General features: G+C 33.8%; 1 protein-coding gene across 1 annotated transcript in view; it reads left to right on the forward strand.

Annotated features, from left to right (window-relative positions):
• DNAJC24 (DnaJ heat shock protein family (Hsp40) member C24) overlaps positions 1-18,988 on the forward strand; it is a 51,136-nt gene that overhangs the window by 29,396 nt on the left and 2,752 nt on the right. Inside the window, exons 3-4 of the mRNA XM_069469769.1 lie at positions 4,538-4,676; positions 16,148-16,216. Of these exons, the coding sequence (XP_069325870.1) occupies positions 4,538-4,676; positions 16,148-16,216 (208 nt within the window). The remainder of the gene's footprint in view (positions 1-4,537; positions 4,677-16,147; positions 16,217-18,988) is intronic.

The raw sequence follows: 18,988 nt of genomic DNA on the forward strand, positions 1-18,988 counted from the left end.
GTTTTAGATATTCATTTGTGTCATTGAGTATATCATAATTTTTTATTTTTTATTGTTGAGTAGTATTCCTTTATATGGATTTAATACAATTTGTTTATCCATTCACCTGTTGATAGACCTTTAATGTTTTATTTCTCTTAGATAGATGTCCAGGAGTAGAATTTGTTAATTATGGAGTAGATGTATGTGTAACTTTATAAGCAACTACCAAATAGTTTCCTGCCAGGAGTATACGAGAATTCCAGTTATTCCATGTTCTCACCAACATTTGATGTTACCAGGCTTTTTTATTTTTAGCCAGTCTGTTAGATGTGTAGTAATAGCTCATTGTGATTTTAATTTGCATTTTCTTAATGACTCATAAAAAAGGTTGAGCACAGATTCATGTGCGCATTGTTCATCAGTTTTCTTTGGAAAAGAGTTGGTTCGAGTTTTTCTCCTGATTTTTAGTTTGTGTTTTTATCAATTTATAGGATTTTTGTGTGTGTGTACTCTGGATACAAGTCTTTTGTTAGAGATTATATGCAGCTGATGTTTTTCCCTGGTCTGTGGCTTTTTTATTCATTTTCTTAGTGGTGTCTTTGAGCAGAATTTTAAAATCTGGTGAAGCTCAATTTATCAGTTTTCTATCTTTTAGATTATGCTTTTTGCTGTCACAACAATCTCTGCCTACTGTAAGGGGCAAAGGTATTTTCTTGTGTTTTCTTCTGGAAGCTTTATGGTTCTGTGTTTTATATTTATGTCTATGATTCATTCTAAATTAATTTTTATGTATGGAATGAGATAAGGATTGAGGTTATTTTTTTTCCATATAGATATCCAGTCGTTTCAAAACCATTTGTTATATAAATACTTTACTTTTCTCATTGAATTGCTTTATCACCTTTGTTGAAAGTCAGTTGACCATACATGTTCCATTGCTCTATTTGTATATCTTTATTCCAGTACTACAGTCTTGATTACTGTTGGGATTTTGATAGGGATTGCATTAATGTATCAGTTTAGGGAAAATGGACATAAATCTTCCCATCCACGAAAAAGTTATTTTTTTCCATTTGTTTAGGTCTTCTTTGATTTCTCTTAGTAGGGTTTTGTAGTTTTCAGTGAAGTCCTATATATCTTCTATTTGGCTTATTCTAAAGTATTAATATTTCTTTTTTTATACTATTGTTAATGGTAATGTCTTACAATTTCATTTTCTAATTGTTGCAAGATTTGCTGTTTTCTTAATTTTGAGTTCATTGCTTCCAAGATACTAAGTTCTTCCAACTCTAGCAAAATGCATTTCAATTTATTCTGAAGGAAAGTGGAAGTCAGTTCAAATAGATAAACATTGCAACATTAATTTTAGAACATACCTATTTTGTTGACTAAGGGGTGTCAGTATTTATTCTACTTGATTGATAAGTGTCCTCAGAACTCCCTATTTGTGAGATGCAGCTAGTGTTTTTCTATGACTACAAGGAAGTCCATGCTATTTTTTTTAAAACAGTTGTTCCTGGTTCCTCAGTTAGATATTAATAGTAAAACCTTGGAATACAGAATGCTTTAGATTCCATCTGTCTTTCATTTGATAAATGAATGAATGAAGTGGGAATAGCTTTGGGCTCTTGAGTGGGAAGGTTTGGCTAGTGGGCATTAAAGGAAATTAACTACAAGGAGTAAAATAAACTTTGGCAACAAGAGAAAAATGACTTTGGTCTTTAGGGTGATTAATGGATGATTGAACCTTCCTCCCACAAGAAGTCTCAGATTTAGAAATAGTAAGAAAAAAATTAACATTCACTTTGGGATCAGAAGGTCTTGAAACCTAGGATTAGAGGCTTGTTTTTCCCATTGGCATCAGAGAATCATTTCAGATTTTAAAGTTGACAATGTGTATAATATTGACGCCATTTTATTAATAGCTTTTGTAATTGAAACTTCTGAAGAAGTTTTAGTGTCTGTTGTATTCCAGTTTTAAACCACAGATATATTTTGATTACTTATGACTGTGAAAACAAACTACCACAAATTTGGTAGTTTAAAACAAGGAAAATTTATTCTTTCACAGTTCTGGAGTTTCTTGCTATAATTGCCATTTTTTTAATGGAATGTACCCATTAAATGGATGTTATGGAATGATATTGAATTCTAGTAGCACAATAGAATAACGTAAACAGCCTCAGATGGTGAGCTACTTATTTCAAATAGTAATCAGGAAAATACCAAATTAGGGAAAGAGATTGAATTGTACTTTGACTATCATAGATCTGATATGTGACTCGTAATAAAATTTAGGGACAGTTTTTAGTTTCGGGCAGCCAGTATCTAATTCCTGGTTTTTTAGGACTTTCTTGGTTGGGTTGGTACATGATTAGGCCTAACCTGTTCCATTCATTGTATCAGGTAGACTTTCTGTAGTGGCCTATTAGAAATTACCTATCTTTTAATCTTTACTCCTACTTTATAGCTAGAAGTTTAAAATGATTTCTCCAGGATCTTACTTAATGTTTGTGACATACAGAGATTAAGTGTTAACATGTAAATGTATTTTAAATGTATGCTGGCATATTTGAATATGTTACTTGTACTATAATAACATGGAATCATACCAAGCTTGTTATACAAATCTTCAATAGTTGTTAGAGGAATGGGTCAGCTAGAGAACTTTAATGCAGCCAACTCCATTTTGGCTTTGGGATATTGCTTGAATATCCCTTTTAGAGATTGCTAAAACCTCAGTATGAGAATAACTTTTATCAGCATCATTTGATAAATCGTGGCCAAAGAAGAAGAAACAATAAGCCTTAGTTTTCTTTTCTTTTCTTCAGTCATTATGTTAATTAGTTGAAATATCTAAATGTTGATAACTGATAGATTTGGCATAGGAAGAGAGGTAGCTTGCCAAAGGGAAAGTGGAAGCCTAATTCTCATTGTTTGCCCTATAATCTTTCTCCCAGCGTGTATGATGCTTACTAGTTCTGTGTAACCATATATCAGGATAGTTTTTGCTTGCTAGTGAGATCTTCACCCGTGTGAAGTTCATCATGAAAATGAATCCACTGTTGAAGGCAATAGTTCACGATATAATTAAAAACTTACATATTTTCTGAATTCTGTATTGAGAATTGAAGTCATTTGGCTTCATGGTACTTGCCACAACTTACTGAGTGACTTTGGCCTTAGCAACTTAGATAATAAATGACATGGTACTTAAAATTTTTTGTGCTCTTTTCATGTATGTAAAGCAGTCAATGAAAGAATTGAAATGATTGTACCATTAATTGATGAGTATGTGAACCAACCACATTGATGTGTCATGCAGTGTGAATGTGGATGTTTGCCTGTTTTGTTGTAAAAACTTGGAAGAAAAGAATAAGAAAGAAAAAGAAAACTATTCTATATTCAAAGGAACATCCTAAGTTTACTTTTGAAATTAAAATATATTCTATAATATATTAGATAAAACTTTCAGAGTCATTACTGGTTGAAAATTCTGTGTAAACACTGAAGTGTTTCCTTATTTACTTGAGAGTAAAAAAATACGTATCTGAATATCTGCTACTATTATCCACGGATTATTTGAATGAAATGTCTCTAAATGTAGATAATCTTTCTTCATTTGTTCATTGAGAGACTGCTGAAAAGAAAATGACATATTGATTCTTTCAGAACTGTTAGATAAAAAGAAAAGGCAGAACCACAGAGAACATAGAAGAAAAGGAAAGAAGGAGATAATTGAATTGATACTTAGTAGATTCCTATTCATAAGCTACATTTACATTAGCATCTGAGAATTGGTGAATTGGCATAAAACTTTCTGATTTTGACAAACAGTATAAAGAAATTCTTGCATATTGAAAACATGCTTAAAAATGTATTAGATTTAGAAAACTCACAGAAGAAAGATTCTTTAATGAATTATTTTCAAATATTTTGAGTTCTTTAAAGTTGTTTCTTACAAATCTGGCCCAGTTGTCAATAAAAATTTATGTTTGGGGATTTATAACTTTAAAATCTTCAGGGCTGGGGAGGAAGAGGAAACGTTTTTATGTTTATAATTAGATAAATTTTTATTTTAAATGATCATATAATCCAATCTCCTAAGAAAAACCCTAGTAGTCCATTTTATAATGATATCTCCAGCCAAACACATTATATAAGGAAAACTTCATACTCTGCATAGTTTGTGCTCTTACTTTTTCATGTCCTGCTTGTCTGCACGTACTTATTTCTATTTGTGTTAGTCATCCTCTCTAGGTAAATTGTCCATGAGACCAGTGATTCCATGAGCAAATTATCCAGAAAATGCTGTCTTTGCACGTTGTGACAGATCATGTCACTGGTGAATTTATAGCTACTCCAGTGGTCTAATTAACCTGGCAGTTGTCTCCTGTGCCCAACACTGTTGTCTCATTGCCTTGGCATCCTAGTTTTCATCTTCTCATTACCTTCTCTCTTAACTAAAGCTCCGATTTATAATTTTTTTTTTTTTTTTTTACTTACCCCCACTCAACTGTCTCTATTCACCACCCTCCTTATTTTTGATTGGCAGTATCATCCAGATAAACAAAGTACAGATGTACCAGCAGGAACAGTGGAGAAATGTATACAGAAGTTCATCGAAATTGATCAGGCATGGAAAATTCTAGGGAACGAAGAAACGAAAAAAGAGTATGACCTGCAGCGGCATGGTAGGTACTTGAGGTGGGGAGCCACAGCACGTCAGCAACTCTTTGAAGCACAATCTGCAGCCATTGCTGGGGAGCTTTTCCCAGCATTTGCACCAAGTTATTATTGCCGCCTTTATCCTTCCCCTCCATCATTGTTTTTAATTATGCCCTATTCTTAGTAGTGATTATTGTGTATCCATTGAGAAGTTAACAAAACTACTAGGATGTGGCTTCTTGTGAAGAAGCCTTGAAAGCTACTTTTTATAACTACTGAAAAATGTTTAATTATACATTTCCTAATTAATATACTTTATATGTTTAAAAACTTCTTTTTGTTAAATTTAATTATGTTTTAAAATTTTAATTGTACTTTTAAGACTGTCTACTGTATAAATGACTATGTAAATGAAGATACTGTATAGTATTATAACATAAAGCACTCTCCTATCTTTAAGCTTGTTTGAGGATACATTTCATGATTATCTCCAGAATAATCTATTTCTTATGAGATTGTTATGAATGATATTTCAGGAATGCACATTACCAAGCAGTTTTAAAAGTCATTTCTTTTATGCTTTTTAGAAAATACCTTGTTAAAACAGTGACAAGCTGTTGTGAGAAAGAAAGGGAGAAATGTAGGTCAGGTTTGTCACACATGGACTGCAGTTACACGAAGTGATAGGCTGTCTTTCAGCACTGGCCTTGGGACAGGAGTCCCTCAGCCTTCTATTTGAACCTTCAATATGTACCCCTGATGCTAATGGGGGGAGTCAATAATCAGTTACAGCCTGTGGGGAAAACACTCAATTGCTCTCTCCAATAGCACATCAGGCTCAGCATTGATAGGATGTCTTGATAAAAGCTCACTGTCTCTGTAGTTGATTGTTGAATCCCCTTTCATGCCCTACACTGGCACACCAACAAACCTCACAAAAGGATTTTAAGGCTTCTATTACTAAGGTTATGAAAGTTTGATTTGAGAAGCAAGGCTTTATTTTTAAAACACAGCATTATAGTATAAAGCCAGTGATATTTGTAGAACATTCATATTTATTTTCAGAAGGAGTTGTACCAATAAAATTAAGTATTTCTTATAGGCTATGTGCGATACCTTTGTGTGAAAAGACTTAGTGAACTATTTGTTTATGTATTGGAGTATTTGTTTTTAATAGTGACTTATTCATTGTATTGATCAGCTCTAAGGCCTTTCTACTTTTTTAAAGACTGATGAGTTTGTTTTTTTTTTAACATTAAGAACCTGAGTATACCTTTGCAGATAATTTGCATTAATTTTCAGATATAGCTTGAATATTGGGTTCTATTTGGTACATATGTGAGCATCTTTCAAATGTATTTCTTTTATAATGTTTTTGTACTTCTGGCAAAAGAAGGTAGAGGTGACTTCATTTGATGATAAGCTCTATCCATAGATATATGTTTCTAACCTTAGTTCACATGATATTTCTATGAAAGTATTAAAACTAATGCACATGAATGTGTTGTGTGTCAGAAGAAATCTATGTTCCTAAAGTGACCAAGCTCTTCTGGAGATGATTCTCTCATGGCGTTTTTGCACATCTTTACTGGTCCTTACTATATGGGGTGCCGGTTTGCTTAAGATAAGAATAATTCACACAAAACTGTACCCTAAAGAGTGTAGGGTATGTACTTTCAATGTCACTCTGCATTTTTGCCACTCCACAGCCTATGTACTATTAAGAACATATCAGTGAAACTGACTAGAAGCCTGCTGTCTAAAGAGAAAGAGGTAGGGAGGGATCAGGAATCATAAAATATTCTCTCTTAAGAAGCTATGGGTGGGATAGACCAGAAATGGAAAGAAATAGGAAACGGGTTAAAAGTGAGCATAGAATTGCATGAAGGAAGCTTTAAGAGATATTAGAAGAACAAATAATCAACAAATTCAAGCCTTTCTCATTGTCTTTTAGAAGTCCTTGGAACTGTGGATTTCTTTTGAGCTTTGAGTCCTCGGTTTTAAGCTCTTAATGGAAGCACCTGTGGCCTACTATATCACCGGGAACCATTGTAGGTCATTGATGAGGTCACAGTGAAGTTGAGACAAACCAAATATAAAGTGAGAGTTGGGCCTGATTTGTGATTTCAGATAAATAGCTTGGAATTTATATGAGTTTGTTCTGCAAGTTTTTCAGGTGGCTGATTACTGAATTGAGCTTTTCTAGAAGGACAGTAGAAATACAGCTTTTCATGACACTTTAGTACCTTGGATCTAAGTACTAAATAATTTCCTTCTTTACCAGAGGCTCCAAATAGTGAAAGTGCTTTGTTTCAGTTTTAAATCAAGATTGGCTTATTGTTTATTTAAGAAGGAGAAGCATCTCTTATCCAAATAGAATTTGTTCTTTTTAAACCTTTCATACCAGAGCTATTTTTCAAAAGTCTCATAATAAACCTACTTTTGTTATTTATTTTGAATACTGTTATTAATTTTCTCTTCTTGACTCATCTTCAGTAAGTGGCGCCTCAGAAAAAGGAAATGAACTTGAACTTCTAACAGTGAGGATTTAGATATGATAGAAGTAAAACCTTTGAGAGAGATAATTTGTTAAAGACCAGGATAGGTTACCAAGAGAGAGAGACTTTGTTATAACCAGGTCAAAGCACACTTTTTTTCTGGGTCACCCCCTGGGGACATGAAAATAGCTTTGTTATACAAAACTCTTTTTTCATGTGGTGATAGTTCTTTGTAAAACTTTCTTTTGATAGGGTGTTCTTTAAATATGTTTGTTTCCTGCTCACCATTAACTTGCAGTATAAAATAAATTTGAGCTCTGTAATACTTGGGAAGGAGGCAGGAGGAGTTTTATTGGCTGATCTTGAATATTTTCTCATATTTCACAGCTCAGAGTTGGTGCTCTGTTGTAAGAAAAGCCTCCTCAATATTGCCCACAGATATATGTTTATCTTAGAGATAATTTAAAGGAGCCCTTGCCATCCATATTTCTGTGCTTCTCAAAAGAAATTATCAAATGAGTTCTTTATAATAAGAAAAAGTAATAGTCCAGGGCTGATAACCTAAAGCACATACATTTTTTTTTTTCTCCTTCATTTCTACTTCTGTATTCTTAGTTGACATTTTAGGGCAGTGTTGGCCATGCTGAAGTAAAGCAAATCTAAGAAAAGGATGAGTAATAATCAGTTCCCAGAGATTGTACATTTTGAAAGCAAGTTAACTAGTGAATTTAATCAATTAGTTCCAGTTGGCATATTTACCTTACTGTTTCTAAGGATGCTTCCAAAGGCTGCCTCCAGTGTTTCCCCGAAAGGCATGTAGTTATTCAAGACTAGGCTTTGCATTTCAACCAGATGTGCACTTTGGAAAACCCTTATAGGATTTATAAAATGTTCACATGAATAGTATCTGTTGAGTAGATTTGGGTGCCTTTATAAATCTTGTGGGGGAGTTTTCTCATATATTAAGCACATTAAAAACACATCAGAAGTATATCATGGGAAAATAATAGGGATCATGATTCAATAGCTTTGTAATGTGACAGTCACACAGATCTCTGATGTCTCAGTGGCTCTATAGAATGACACAGCTTATGAGTTAAGTTGCTTCTCTGTGACCTGAAGAGGAACAAACCTTCAAATAAAGTTAATTAGATTAAGTAATGGTTAAAAAATTAAGTGAATTTTATTTGGAATCCTTGCTGATATATTATTTTATATTGAGATATATCTTGGTTCCTTATTAATGAATTATTTTGGTGATGTGGAACCTTCACTCTACACAATTGACCAAGTACAAAACAGCCTGGTTCAAAGGGGGCCGGGCCAGACATTGTGAGTGTGCCTTTGCTCAAAGCTAATCAGCTACTCTCCTTAACTAGACACAGGAGGTCATTTCTGGTGTTCTATTACACAATTCACTTGGTCCCTTTTTTAGAATAAATTTTGGGGAATGGAAGATAAGCAAATAAATCTTGGACCAAATGAGGAACATATCTTAAAATCCCACCAGGATTTATGTGTCAGATAACTAAATCAACATGCAATTTCTTAAAATCAGAATCCTTCCTGAAAAGCATGTTAAAGACTGATTATCTCCATAAGAAGGTAAATAATACACTTTTAAATGTAGATAATATGAATTTGGGTTAACTGTTAGGAAGAATGACTTAAGGCCAGTAGATGTTTGTGCAAATTATGTCCTAAAGCTGACTCTTACAAAATACTTGAATTTGTCAGGTTAGGGTTTCCATTCATGATCATATTAGTATTTCCATTTGATTTTAGGAATTTTAAAATTGGCTGTAAAAATTTGCTTCGGGTAAAACTTGAAGATAAGCATCAGGGGGTATGTTTTTTTGGTGACTATTTCTGAGAAAAGTAAGTATGTGAAATGATGCAGAAAATCCATCTGGACAGTCCGGGACTGGCTTTATCTTGAGAGGGAGAAGTGAGTATAGATAAAACTTTCTGTGAGAGTCCCCCTGCCTCAACTTATTTGTCACAGAAGATGACTACTCACATTTTTTATTACTTTTACTTGAATGCAAGTAATTGTTTTTGCAATGAAAATGTATTTTAAGACCACTTCTCATTGATTTTGAATAAAAATTTGGCTAGTTTCAAATAATGCTATAGAAACCTGTGGATAAGATTATAGTTGTAATTCTGATATATTACTTAAACACAGTTGGGAGTTCTGATTTAATAATGGAGAAGTGTAGGATTTTAGCAAGTTTTTTTTCCAACTTTAACTTCTCTCCCAATTTCTACTTGCTTACTTGACTTAGTTGAAATCAGTGGGTCCAAAATCAGGACTTGGGTCACCTTTTTCATTGCTTGTGTTTTCCCTCAGACTTGAAACCTTGGTTTCATATTACACTCTGGTTACTTCTACTTTGCTCTATTTACAACCAATGAATCAGAAATGTCAGTTGACATTTCTTCTTTTTTAATGTTTTTTTTCCTACTTGATCTTTTGATTCTCACAGCTACCACAGTAGTCCATCCCCAGATTATAACACATACCCAGATTATTTCCAAAGCTGCTAATTGGCCTTCCATTCTCTACTGCCGCCTTCTCCCACAGTCCTTTACATTTTGATTGATCTAGCTTTCTTTATTCTCACTCCTCTATTTAAGAACCTTTATATAATAACTCTACTCCCTCCCAACACAACACTTATCCATTCACCTGGAATTTAAATGGGACAGAAGCTTTTAAGCTTGCACCTGTTACTTTTTCCAACTTCATTACCTATTGCAAACCTAATGTGAATTTTCTCCTCTGGTTCAGTTAGGGGCTCCCAGACACATCTACTTATGCTGTTTATCTTTACTCAGAACCACCCTCCCATTCTGATTCTTATTCTTTGTTCAGATCCAACTCAAGTCATTCCATTTCCCCTACCCCTAGTCCCCACCACGCTCCAAAGCCTTCCCTGATATTTAATCCATCATCATTTATTTCTCCCTTCTGAATTTAATTCACAAATTTAATTATTTTGAATTTTTTTTTTTCTCCAGTTCCTATCTTTTGGTTCTGTGTTTGGTACTTTGGAAGGACTAAAAAACTGTATAGACTATGGTTTTGATAATAATTGCTCAGTTTTAATGGGACCTACATAGCAAAGTACATCAAACTTCATAACACTGTTGTAAGTCCAAAGTCAAGAGTTGCTGCTTTTCTATGTTGTGGTACTTGAAGCTTCCCACCACCCCCCCCAATAATAGATTGGTTTTTAGTAATTTTCTTATGGTCTGGTGTAGACAGTTCAACACAAGCATGAGATAGTAACAGTTAAAATAGCTGTCATTTACCAAGCACTAGGACTGTGGTAATTTTCTTTTAAACATTATTTAACAACCATGTGAGGAAGACATTAATATCTGTTTCCTAGAGAGTTGAGTCTAAGGCTCAGATAGGCTGAGTAATTTGACTAAGGTCACATAGCTAGTAATTAATAGTGGGGGGGGATTCAAAGAAAAAAAAAACTTTGAATCACTGTGCTGGTCTTCCAAGTTCTACAGGTTGTACACAATGTACTATTTTCAGTTCCAAATAATCAGGGATGAGGCATTTTTGAGGTTCGGAACAAGAGGCCAGGCCTACTTCTACTGCCGCTCTCCCTGTTCTCTAGCGAAAGAGAAGGAATTCAGTTTCCGGGTTTCACTTAGTGCCTTTCATGAACACTGGGTTTATAGCCAGTTTATAAAAGCTCCACAGTTCTTCAAGTTCATAATCTCCAAGTTTATAGTTATTCTTCAGTATGGAATTGTGACTCTTTAATTTCATCTGGGAAAAGATTATAGGGCTTTGTGACTTAATGAACAGGTTTCTAATTAAATGTTGCCTGCTTCTCAATCTCTTATCAAGGTAGAGACTTTTCCAAGAGCACAGATACGTGAAAGACAAGAAAACTGATTACTTTCAAGTTACTTCCTATATGAAAAATTTAATTACATATAGTGAAATGATTTTTAAGAATAAGGTGATTGTTTAAGTTACTTGGTTTTAAGACAGCAAGGTACTATGTAAGACCTAAAGGAAAACACTGCTATTTGCTTTTAACTTACACACACAGATGTCTTTAAGTTTTAAATAAACTTTAAGCATTTGAAATGCCATGAAAATAAATACTGTGGGCTACTTGCTAAATGAGAACATTTTGGGGATGTGATGTTCATGTGAATAACGTGACTTTGCCACATATGAATAGTATGGACAGAGCTGCAGATGGACTTGATCTTTTGGCCAATACTGGGTTGAATAAGACTTCTAAATGTCTTGGCCGTAATGAATAAAGTTAAATTCCTCTCCCCTGTAGCTTTTTGTTGCTGTTATTTATTTTTTATTTTTACTTCTTTTTTTTTTTTTTTTAATTGTAGCTACAGATAGAAAAGGTTTCCTGGGATTAGGAAGTGTAATTATTTAGGCATTAAACAAAGAGTTGTTTTAGAAATTTTACTATCATTAGGAGGAAGTTTTAAAAGACTGGAATTCCATTGTCTTGTAAGAAGTGAGAAATATTTATTGATTCCCAAATGGAGCTGAAAAAACCTTTCCTCTTTTAGAAAGTTGTGAATGACCCAGCGAGAGCTCTAGTAAGCTTTACTGAACCAAGCTGCTAATAGTTATTTAATGTTATTCTTCAGTGTGAAAGAATCTCCGTAGATTTTCCTTTTAATCTCTTTGAATTGCAGGCTCATAAACCTCTCTGATGAGTCTTGCCAGTGTTTTCTTAGATCCCACTGTTGAGACAATGGAGCCACAGAATTCTTTTACCTCTTGTTGTCAGACAAATCCAATAGAACACAAGGTCAGAAGGGCCTATACTTCTAAAGGTTGAAAGATTCTTTTTCAAGTAACCACATAAATTATTTGATTTTATCATTTTATTCCTCCAGAACTGCTCTTTTACTATAATGAACTGATTTCTGTATGTAAGTAAATTGGAAGTTTTTCTTGTCTCCGTATTTAGCTAAGCTTTTGAGTACAGAACAGGGTGTGAACAGACCTTAGTGTTCCTAGATCCCTTAGAAAAAGTTGGACCCATTTACTTCAAAAGAATCAGGAATCATGTAGTGTCATTGGACTCAAGATGGAGTACACCAAATACCAGGCAGTGCTTTTTCTTTCCAAATGGCCATGGGTTTTTTTTTTGTTTTGGGGTTCTCTCTCTCTATATATATGTTTTTTAAAATACTTATTACCATTCTATAGCAAAGATTCCAGGTTTAGAATCTTGGATCCGTTTCTTTAATTCATCTCGAAGTTAGTTTATTTATCTTTTCTCAACATTTTTAATAGTGTCATGTTAACAAGAGAACTTTGAGATAAGATTTCTGTTTCTGGATACCTATTAAAATGTTTCATTACAATGAGCAAAATATTTATAATATGTATTACTACAAAAGAAAATTAACTTACTTGTTTTGAAAATGCCATGCCTGATTAGTAGACAATTATCAAAGCTAATTACAGGGTTCCTGTGAGTTACTTTAGGGGATGGGGAAGAATTAAGTTTTCTAATTATAACCACAATGGTGGACAAGCAGAGATCATTGTTTAAAAAGAAAAAAAAAAAACATTGATTTGTTTGTGCTCCTTCCTTGTAATTGTAGTGGGGCTGGGTTGGGGAGGAAGGAATTTGCTGTTGCCCATCCCTGGACACCTGCCTCTCAACAAAGGATCTTGCTCACCCCCCACCGCCCACATTTAGATTTACCTTTTACTTGAATGTACCCCGTCTGCTCATTATACAGTTCTCCAGGGATCCAATTTTCCCCTGAGTTAATCACCCCGAGCCTTTTTCAGAAGTTGCTAGATTACTGACTTTCAAAGAATGCACATTTTCTTAAGAGTCTCTTTATTCCATTAACTTTTCTTTCCTTATTTCCATTAAAAAATGTGGCCATTAGAGTCTCAACACTTTACCTTTAAAACTTTTTATTGAAGTATAACATCCATACAGAGAAGTACACAAATCTAAGTGTATACAGCTTGATGGATTTTCACAGTGAACACACCCATTTAACCTGAAGGCCGCTTGTGACTTCTTCCAGTCACCACTCACTCTCCCCTCCCCGCAACACCCTAGGGTAATTTTGCCAGTTGTATTTCATATAATGGGTAGTCATACAGTATGTTCTCTTTTGTGTCAGATACTGATTTTTAAAACCAGAATCCACACAGAAAATTGGAATATGTGCCCTTGGTACTGAATAATCAGGTCACACTATACAGATGTTTAGACAGCCACAGAACATGAGAATATTTTAATATCCTCCTTTTAACTCTGACCTTGGGCAAGGGACTAACAATTTCTGTGTTCTGTTCTCCCATTTACCATGACATATGGTCTAAGTTACTCTTTCAACCAAGAAATAGGTAACTACTCTAAAGTTCCTGTGCATAGAGATGAGGGAAAAAAATAATAATGTAAAAGCTACTTTTTTGAATAGGTAGAATAATAGAAAAGGTTGAACATGAAGTAGTAACTGTGTGAGAATAACAATAGCTTCCCAGCAGAGAAGCAGAACAATAGGAAGCTGACTTGCTTGGCAGTTATGTTTGCAAGTTATGTCTCATTTATTATTTTTAAATAAAAATGGCATAAGGGACATACATGGATAGATTGTCTTTTTGTACTATTAATATATTGCAAGTTAGGTTAGATTTAAAAAGCTGATTCGTCTTGTCATTATCTCCGCCTTGTCTGATTTGGTTTAATTGATTTCAAAATTACTTAAGATATATCTATACCCTGGAATATAGGCAACTTGGTTGTAAATTACTTACACCTGTTTTTCCCCTAAACAAGATCTGTTAAATTCCAATTACCCCCATTCCTCAAATCTAAAACAGTGTTTAATCTCCCCAACCTAGCAAGCTACCCTGATCCTTTCAAGTAAGAAATTAAAACATGGTAAGATTATTTTCCCATCCACGAGACTTTTAGATAGAATTGTTTTTTAAATTAGGAATAAATTTGTACCCTGTATGTAATGTCCCCATGGCTCCCATAGCACCATGAGTGGCCCTGTCCCAACTGGCTCCCTCTGCTGATGCCTACTGTTTACTTTTCTCTCCTGTCCTGTGTCTAAAGCAGGAAACAAGGGCCTCAAGCCCCATTCCCTCCCTAATTTGACAGGGAGATTGAATGTTATGTATTTTGGTTTTTTGGTTCATTTTGTTCTGAAATTAAAGTATTCCAAAATAAAAAAGATGAAGTTTTATACAGAAAAAATTAGAAATAACTGGATAACATATAGCCAAGTATACTTTATGTAGAATGTGGAAATTAAATTGTTTTGTTTTGCTTAGAAATGACTTAGCCTGCTGTTAAAAACTTCAGTGGCCATTACGAAGATGGAAGAACTATCTCCGACCACTGGCAAAGTTTTTATCCTTTGGATTTTAGGGACAGTCTAATAGACTGTTAGCACCCAATAAATATGAAGTGGTATAATATTTGACAAAACTTAATAGAAAACCATGGTGAATTCAAAATATTGTATAATCTTTTCATCTATTTTAAAATTATGTAACTCACCAATAAATTTTGAACAGGCAGTTATTAAATATAATTAAATAGGAGGCATTCACATACAGAACAAAGAGAAGCATTCTTAGCAAGTGAACAAGAGACTAGTGAGACAGCTAAAGAAAATATCATTGGAGTGTGGAGTAGATTTTAATAGGTTTTTTTTTTTTTTTAAAAGCATTGACTTCTAGAAGAACAATACAAGCATACAGGAAATATAGCATGCCGTTAAAAAAGATAAGTGCTCCCCATCTGTATTTGCCTCTTTGTCCCAAAGAATACTTGGGCATGTGTAGAGTCTATGCTTCTACTACCTGGACCACACTCTTAGTAAATTTAGGTGGAATTACAGGCTTCCTTGGACCTTCCATCTGTAGCAAAACTTTGGCCCAGGAAACAGCAATGGAACATCAACACAATATGGTTGTGTGGTGGGGTTACTGAAATATTAAAACTATTTTCCCTTTAAGTTACTTATTATTCTGTTATAAGCCATTAAAAGTCAAATGACTGACTGATAGCCCCTTACATTTGGGTAGAGCTTTATACTTTAAAGCACTTTCAGCCTGATCTCATTTGATTGGAAGAACACCCTTCTGTTAGTCTGCTTGAGCTGCTATAACAAAATATCGTAGATGCAATAGCTTAAACAAAATGTATTTCTCACAGTTCAGGAGGCTGGAAAGTCCAAGACTGAGGTGCTGGTTGATTCAGTGTCTGATGAGGGCTTTTCTGGCTGTACAGACAGCCTCCTCCTCCATGTGCCCTCACATGGCCTTTCCCCTGTGTGTTGAGAGCTCTTTCTCTCTTCCTCTTCTTATAAGGCCACCAGTCCTAAGGGATTAGGACCCCACTCTTACGACCTCATTTAACTTTAATTACCTCTTAAAAGCCTGTCTTCAAGTACAGTCACATTGTGGGTTAGGGCATCAACATGGGAATTATGGGGGGACACAATTCAGTCAACAGCAACCTTCATGAAGTAGGCAAGAGGTAACGCCTGTCTTAGAGATGAAAAAAACTGAATCACTTAAGGTTAGAAAGCTAATAAAATATCATAAGTAAGGTTCAGACAGTTATTTTTACCTAACTTCACTTTGCCTGCTTAACTACAGATATGGTTTATCTGACAAAAAATTTTCCTGTCTCTCACAAAATAGAGGTCACTAGTTGATAGCAAAGAATCATCAAAATCAACTTCTTTCTTTTGCATGTTGCATATTTATGAAAATGGGAGAGATGTTGACTATTAAAGTTTATAAGAAGTGATATGTTCTAAATTTTTCAGTCAGCTGACATCAGGTAGCCTTAAAACTTCTGTCAAAAGTACTAAACTAAGTTTTTAAATGGTAGGTAAATTAGAATTATAGAGACTAGGCTGGAGTTGCCTTCTCAGCATTCTTCATCGTTGCAATTAAAGTATTAAAATTAAATGTCTTGTTTTATATTTTACAGAAGATGATCTGAGAAATATGGGACCAGTAGATGCTCAAATATATCTTGAAGAAATGTCTTGGAATGAAGGTTGGAACTTTTTTTTTCTTGACTACAGTGAAGAAAAATATTAGGAATTTTCTATTAATATAACAAGAAAAAGAAAAAACCTCAGGATATTTGGAAATTTGAAAAAGAAGTAATAGCTTGGTTTTCCATATGTATCTGTGTTTCTGTTTGGAATATTTTTCATTCTTAGCTTTACTGATGTCTCGCTATACAACTCATTTCCAGTTGTTTTCTATTCTAATTAGATGTTAGGTGCATAAGGTTTCATAAGGGGTTTTTTGTTTGTTTTGTTTTTACTATTTTTGTTTTTGTAATACTCTGAGTAATATGGTAAATAAAGTCAAAGAGGATACTTTTTTCCATCCTTCTTTATGTTGAGATGAATTCCTATTAGAATTTTTATTTTCTCTTTATATGGGATCATAAAATATCAGGGCAGGGCTTTTAATGTTATACTCTTCTACTTGGGGGCTTGATTTTTATTTTACTCTCACTTTTTGATTGTCTCTTAGGAGGAAAAGAAAAATCTGTCACTGCCCCTTGATCCATCATGAAGTCATACTTTTTCCCTTTTCTGTTATTAAAAATTTAGAACTTAAATCTAGTTTAATTTCCCTATTTTTGTGATAGTTCCTTGAGTTTTTCTGCTTAGACACCATCAAATTGGGAAAACATCCTTTTCTAACTGGAAGCCATAAGTACCATACTTCCTTGTTTCTCTGGGCAAATGAAGAAAATCTTACTATTTCCTTGAATTTTTATATACTCTTAACCCTATAACTTTATTGTTCACCCTGGGGTACAAATTCCCTAAAGGTTTATAAAAATTTACTAATGAGTATGGATGGATAGAAGATAAACAGCCATCTGAAAACAACTTTTTGTTGTTTTTAATGGCAGATTCTTAACTTAGTGCTCTTAAGAAGTGAGTCACAAGCCATATTAACGGAGGGGAATGATTCTTTTTGCCTATGGGACCATTCTGCCTCCAACCACCCAAATGAAATCCTAAAGTGGAAATTCTTATTTGCAGTGAATAATTGGAAAAGTTGAGGTTTTGTGTTAACTGGGCTCCCACTGGTGGTGACAGTCTCGTAAGAGTGAATAGGAAGAGCTGCTGTGAAAACAATACACTAGTGACACAGGCTTTCACTGCTAGTTTGAGGAAGGGACTGACTAGAACATGTAATTTTTCAGGGAGACCTGCCAAACTAAATATATTTTTCGAAAATATAGTTTATCTCTTTATCAATCAGTATGTATTTGTGTGTTTATATGTATTTAACTTCTTAATTAAACAAATTCATTCTTGCTATAGCTGATATGGCTGATATATTTAGTAACAACTCCTTAAAATGTAAAAATAGTGAAAACTGGTTTTTGCAATTTTTCCTTTATTAAACTTTTAAAAATAGAGTTAATAATTTTAAGATTTCAATTTAAATTAAGAATATGGATTGGTGGTTCAAGCATCTGTTCAGTCAGTAAATACATGGGCTTTCTGATACAAGTGGAAATGCTAACATATTAAAGGAAACGTACAACATGAAATCATCAAAAGTTATCATAAATATGTTAATGTCCCTGGGACTCCCTAAAGTAAACCTGACAGTAAAGAAGATATAGAAGATCCCAATCATAGCCAATGAACCATTATAAGCAGACACAGTTAATCTTAAAAGTACAGGATACCCAAAGATACTTATTTAGATTAAGGGTTTTTCTATTTGTAAAGGTGGAAATAATCCTTATGTTCATGAGAGAAAATACTGAGAACAGCTAAATGAGGCCATTATTCTTGCAGGAATATTTTAAAACTAACTACAGATGTTTTGAACTAAAATTTTTTTTGCAATTGAAAAGAGCAGTTTTGGCAGAGGAAGTTAAATAAAAAGTGTAATCAAATGGGCAAGTAAAAAATTGTTTAAAGATTTCTGCAGGATCATTTTCAGAATAGCCTTGGAAGGTGAAGATCCAGAACAGGAAAAAAGTTGATGAAACCCTACATTGTAGACATAGCCAAATTGTCAGCTGCTTGATCAAAGGACAGTACATTTTATTATGCTTAAAAGGCATCCATGAACTGTTGAGGGATTGAAGCTAACCTTCTCCTTACAGTTAGTCTCTCATATAACTTGATCATTTTGTTGGTCTTCATTCAGTGTATTTAAAATGATTTCTATAAAAATATTGCTTTTTAAAAGCTTGATGGTAACATAATAATAGAAGAAGAAATTTTAACAAGATGTGAATTTTTAGTGAGCATTAACATTTGGAGTCATCTATGACAAAACTCCAACAGTAGCCCATGGTGTCCTCAGTGTTATTTACCAAGCACATGTCACCTCAGATTGTTTCTCAGTGTTCACTGAGGTGGCAAAAAAACAAGAGGGGTAGAGTAAGCTTAAGAAAAATCGATGGTTAGAATAGGTACACTTTTAGACAATTTAATAATAAAACAATTCACTTTAAAAACAGACTCTAGTACGTGTAAGTTGGCTTGGGAAAATGTTTGTATTTTGAATTCAAGATTAAATTATTTTTCATTATAAAGAAAGAAGGCATTGTGGTGAAGAATAAAAAGCAGGATTAGGTGAATGAATTCATGTTTTCCTTACTGAATAAGAAAACCAAAGTTGGCTTATTTGCTAATTTTTCCAAGGCTAAATTTGATAGAAAGCAAGTATAAGGCAGTTGAATTTTTCTTTTTATTACTATATATAATAAGATCGAAATATTAATTGAGTTTGAGAACCAAATGAAGATATTTGTAGGAAATCATGAGTTCTTGGA

Source organism: Eulemur rufifrons, chromosome 6 (assembly GCF_041146395.1).
Source record: "Eulemur rufifrons isolate Redbay chromosome 6, OSU_ERuf_1, whole genome shotgun sequence".
Taxonomy (NCBI): Eukaryota; Metazoa; Chordata; class Mammalia; order Primates; family Lemuridae; genus Eulemur; species Eulemur rufifrons.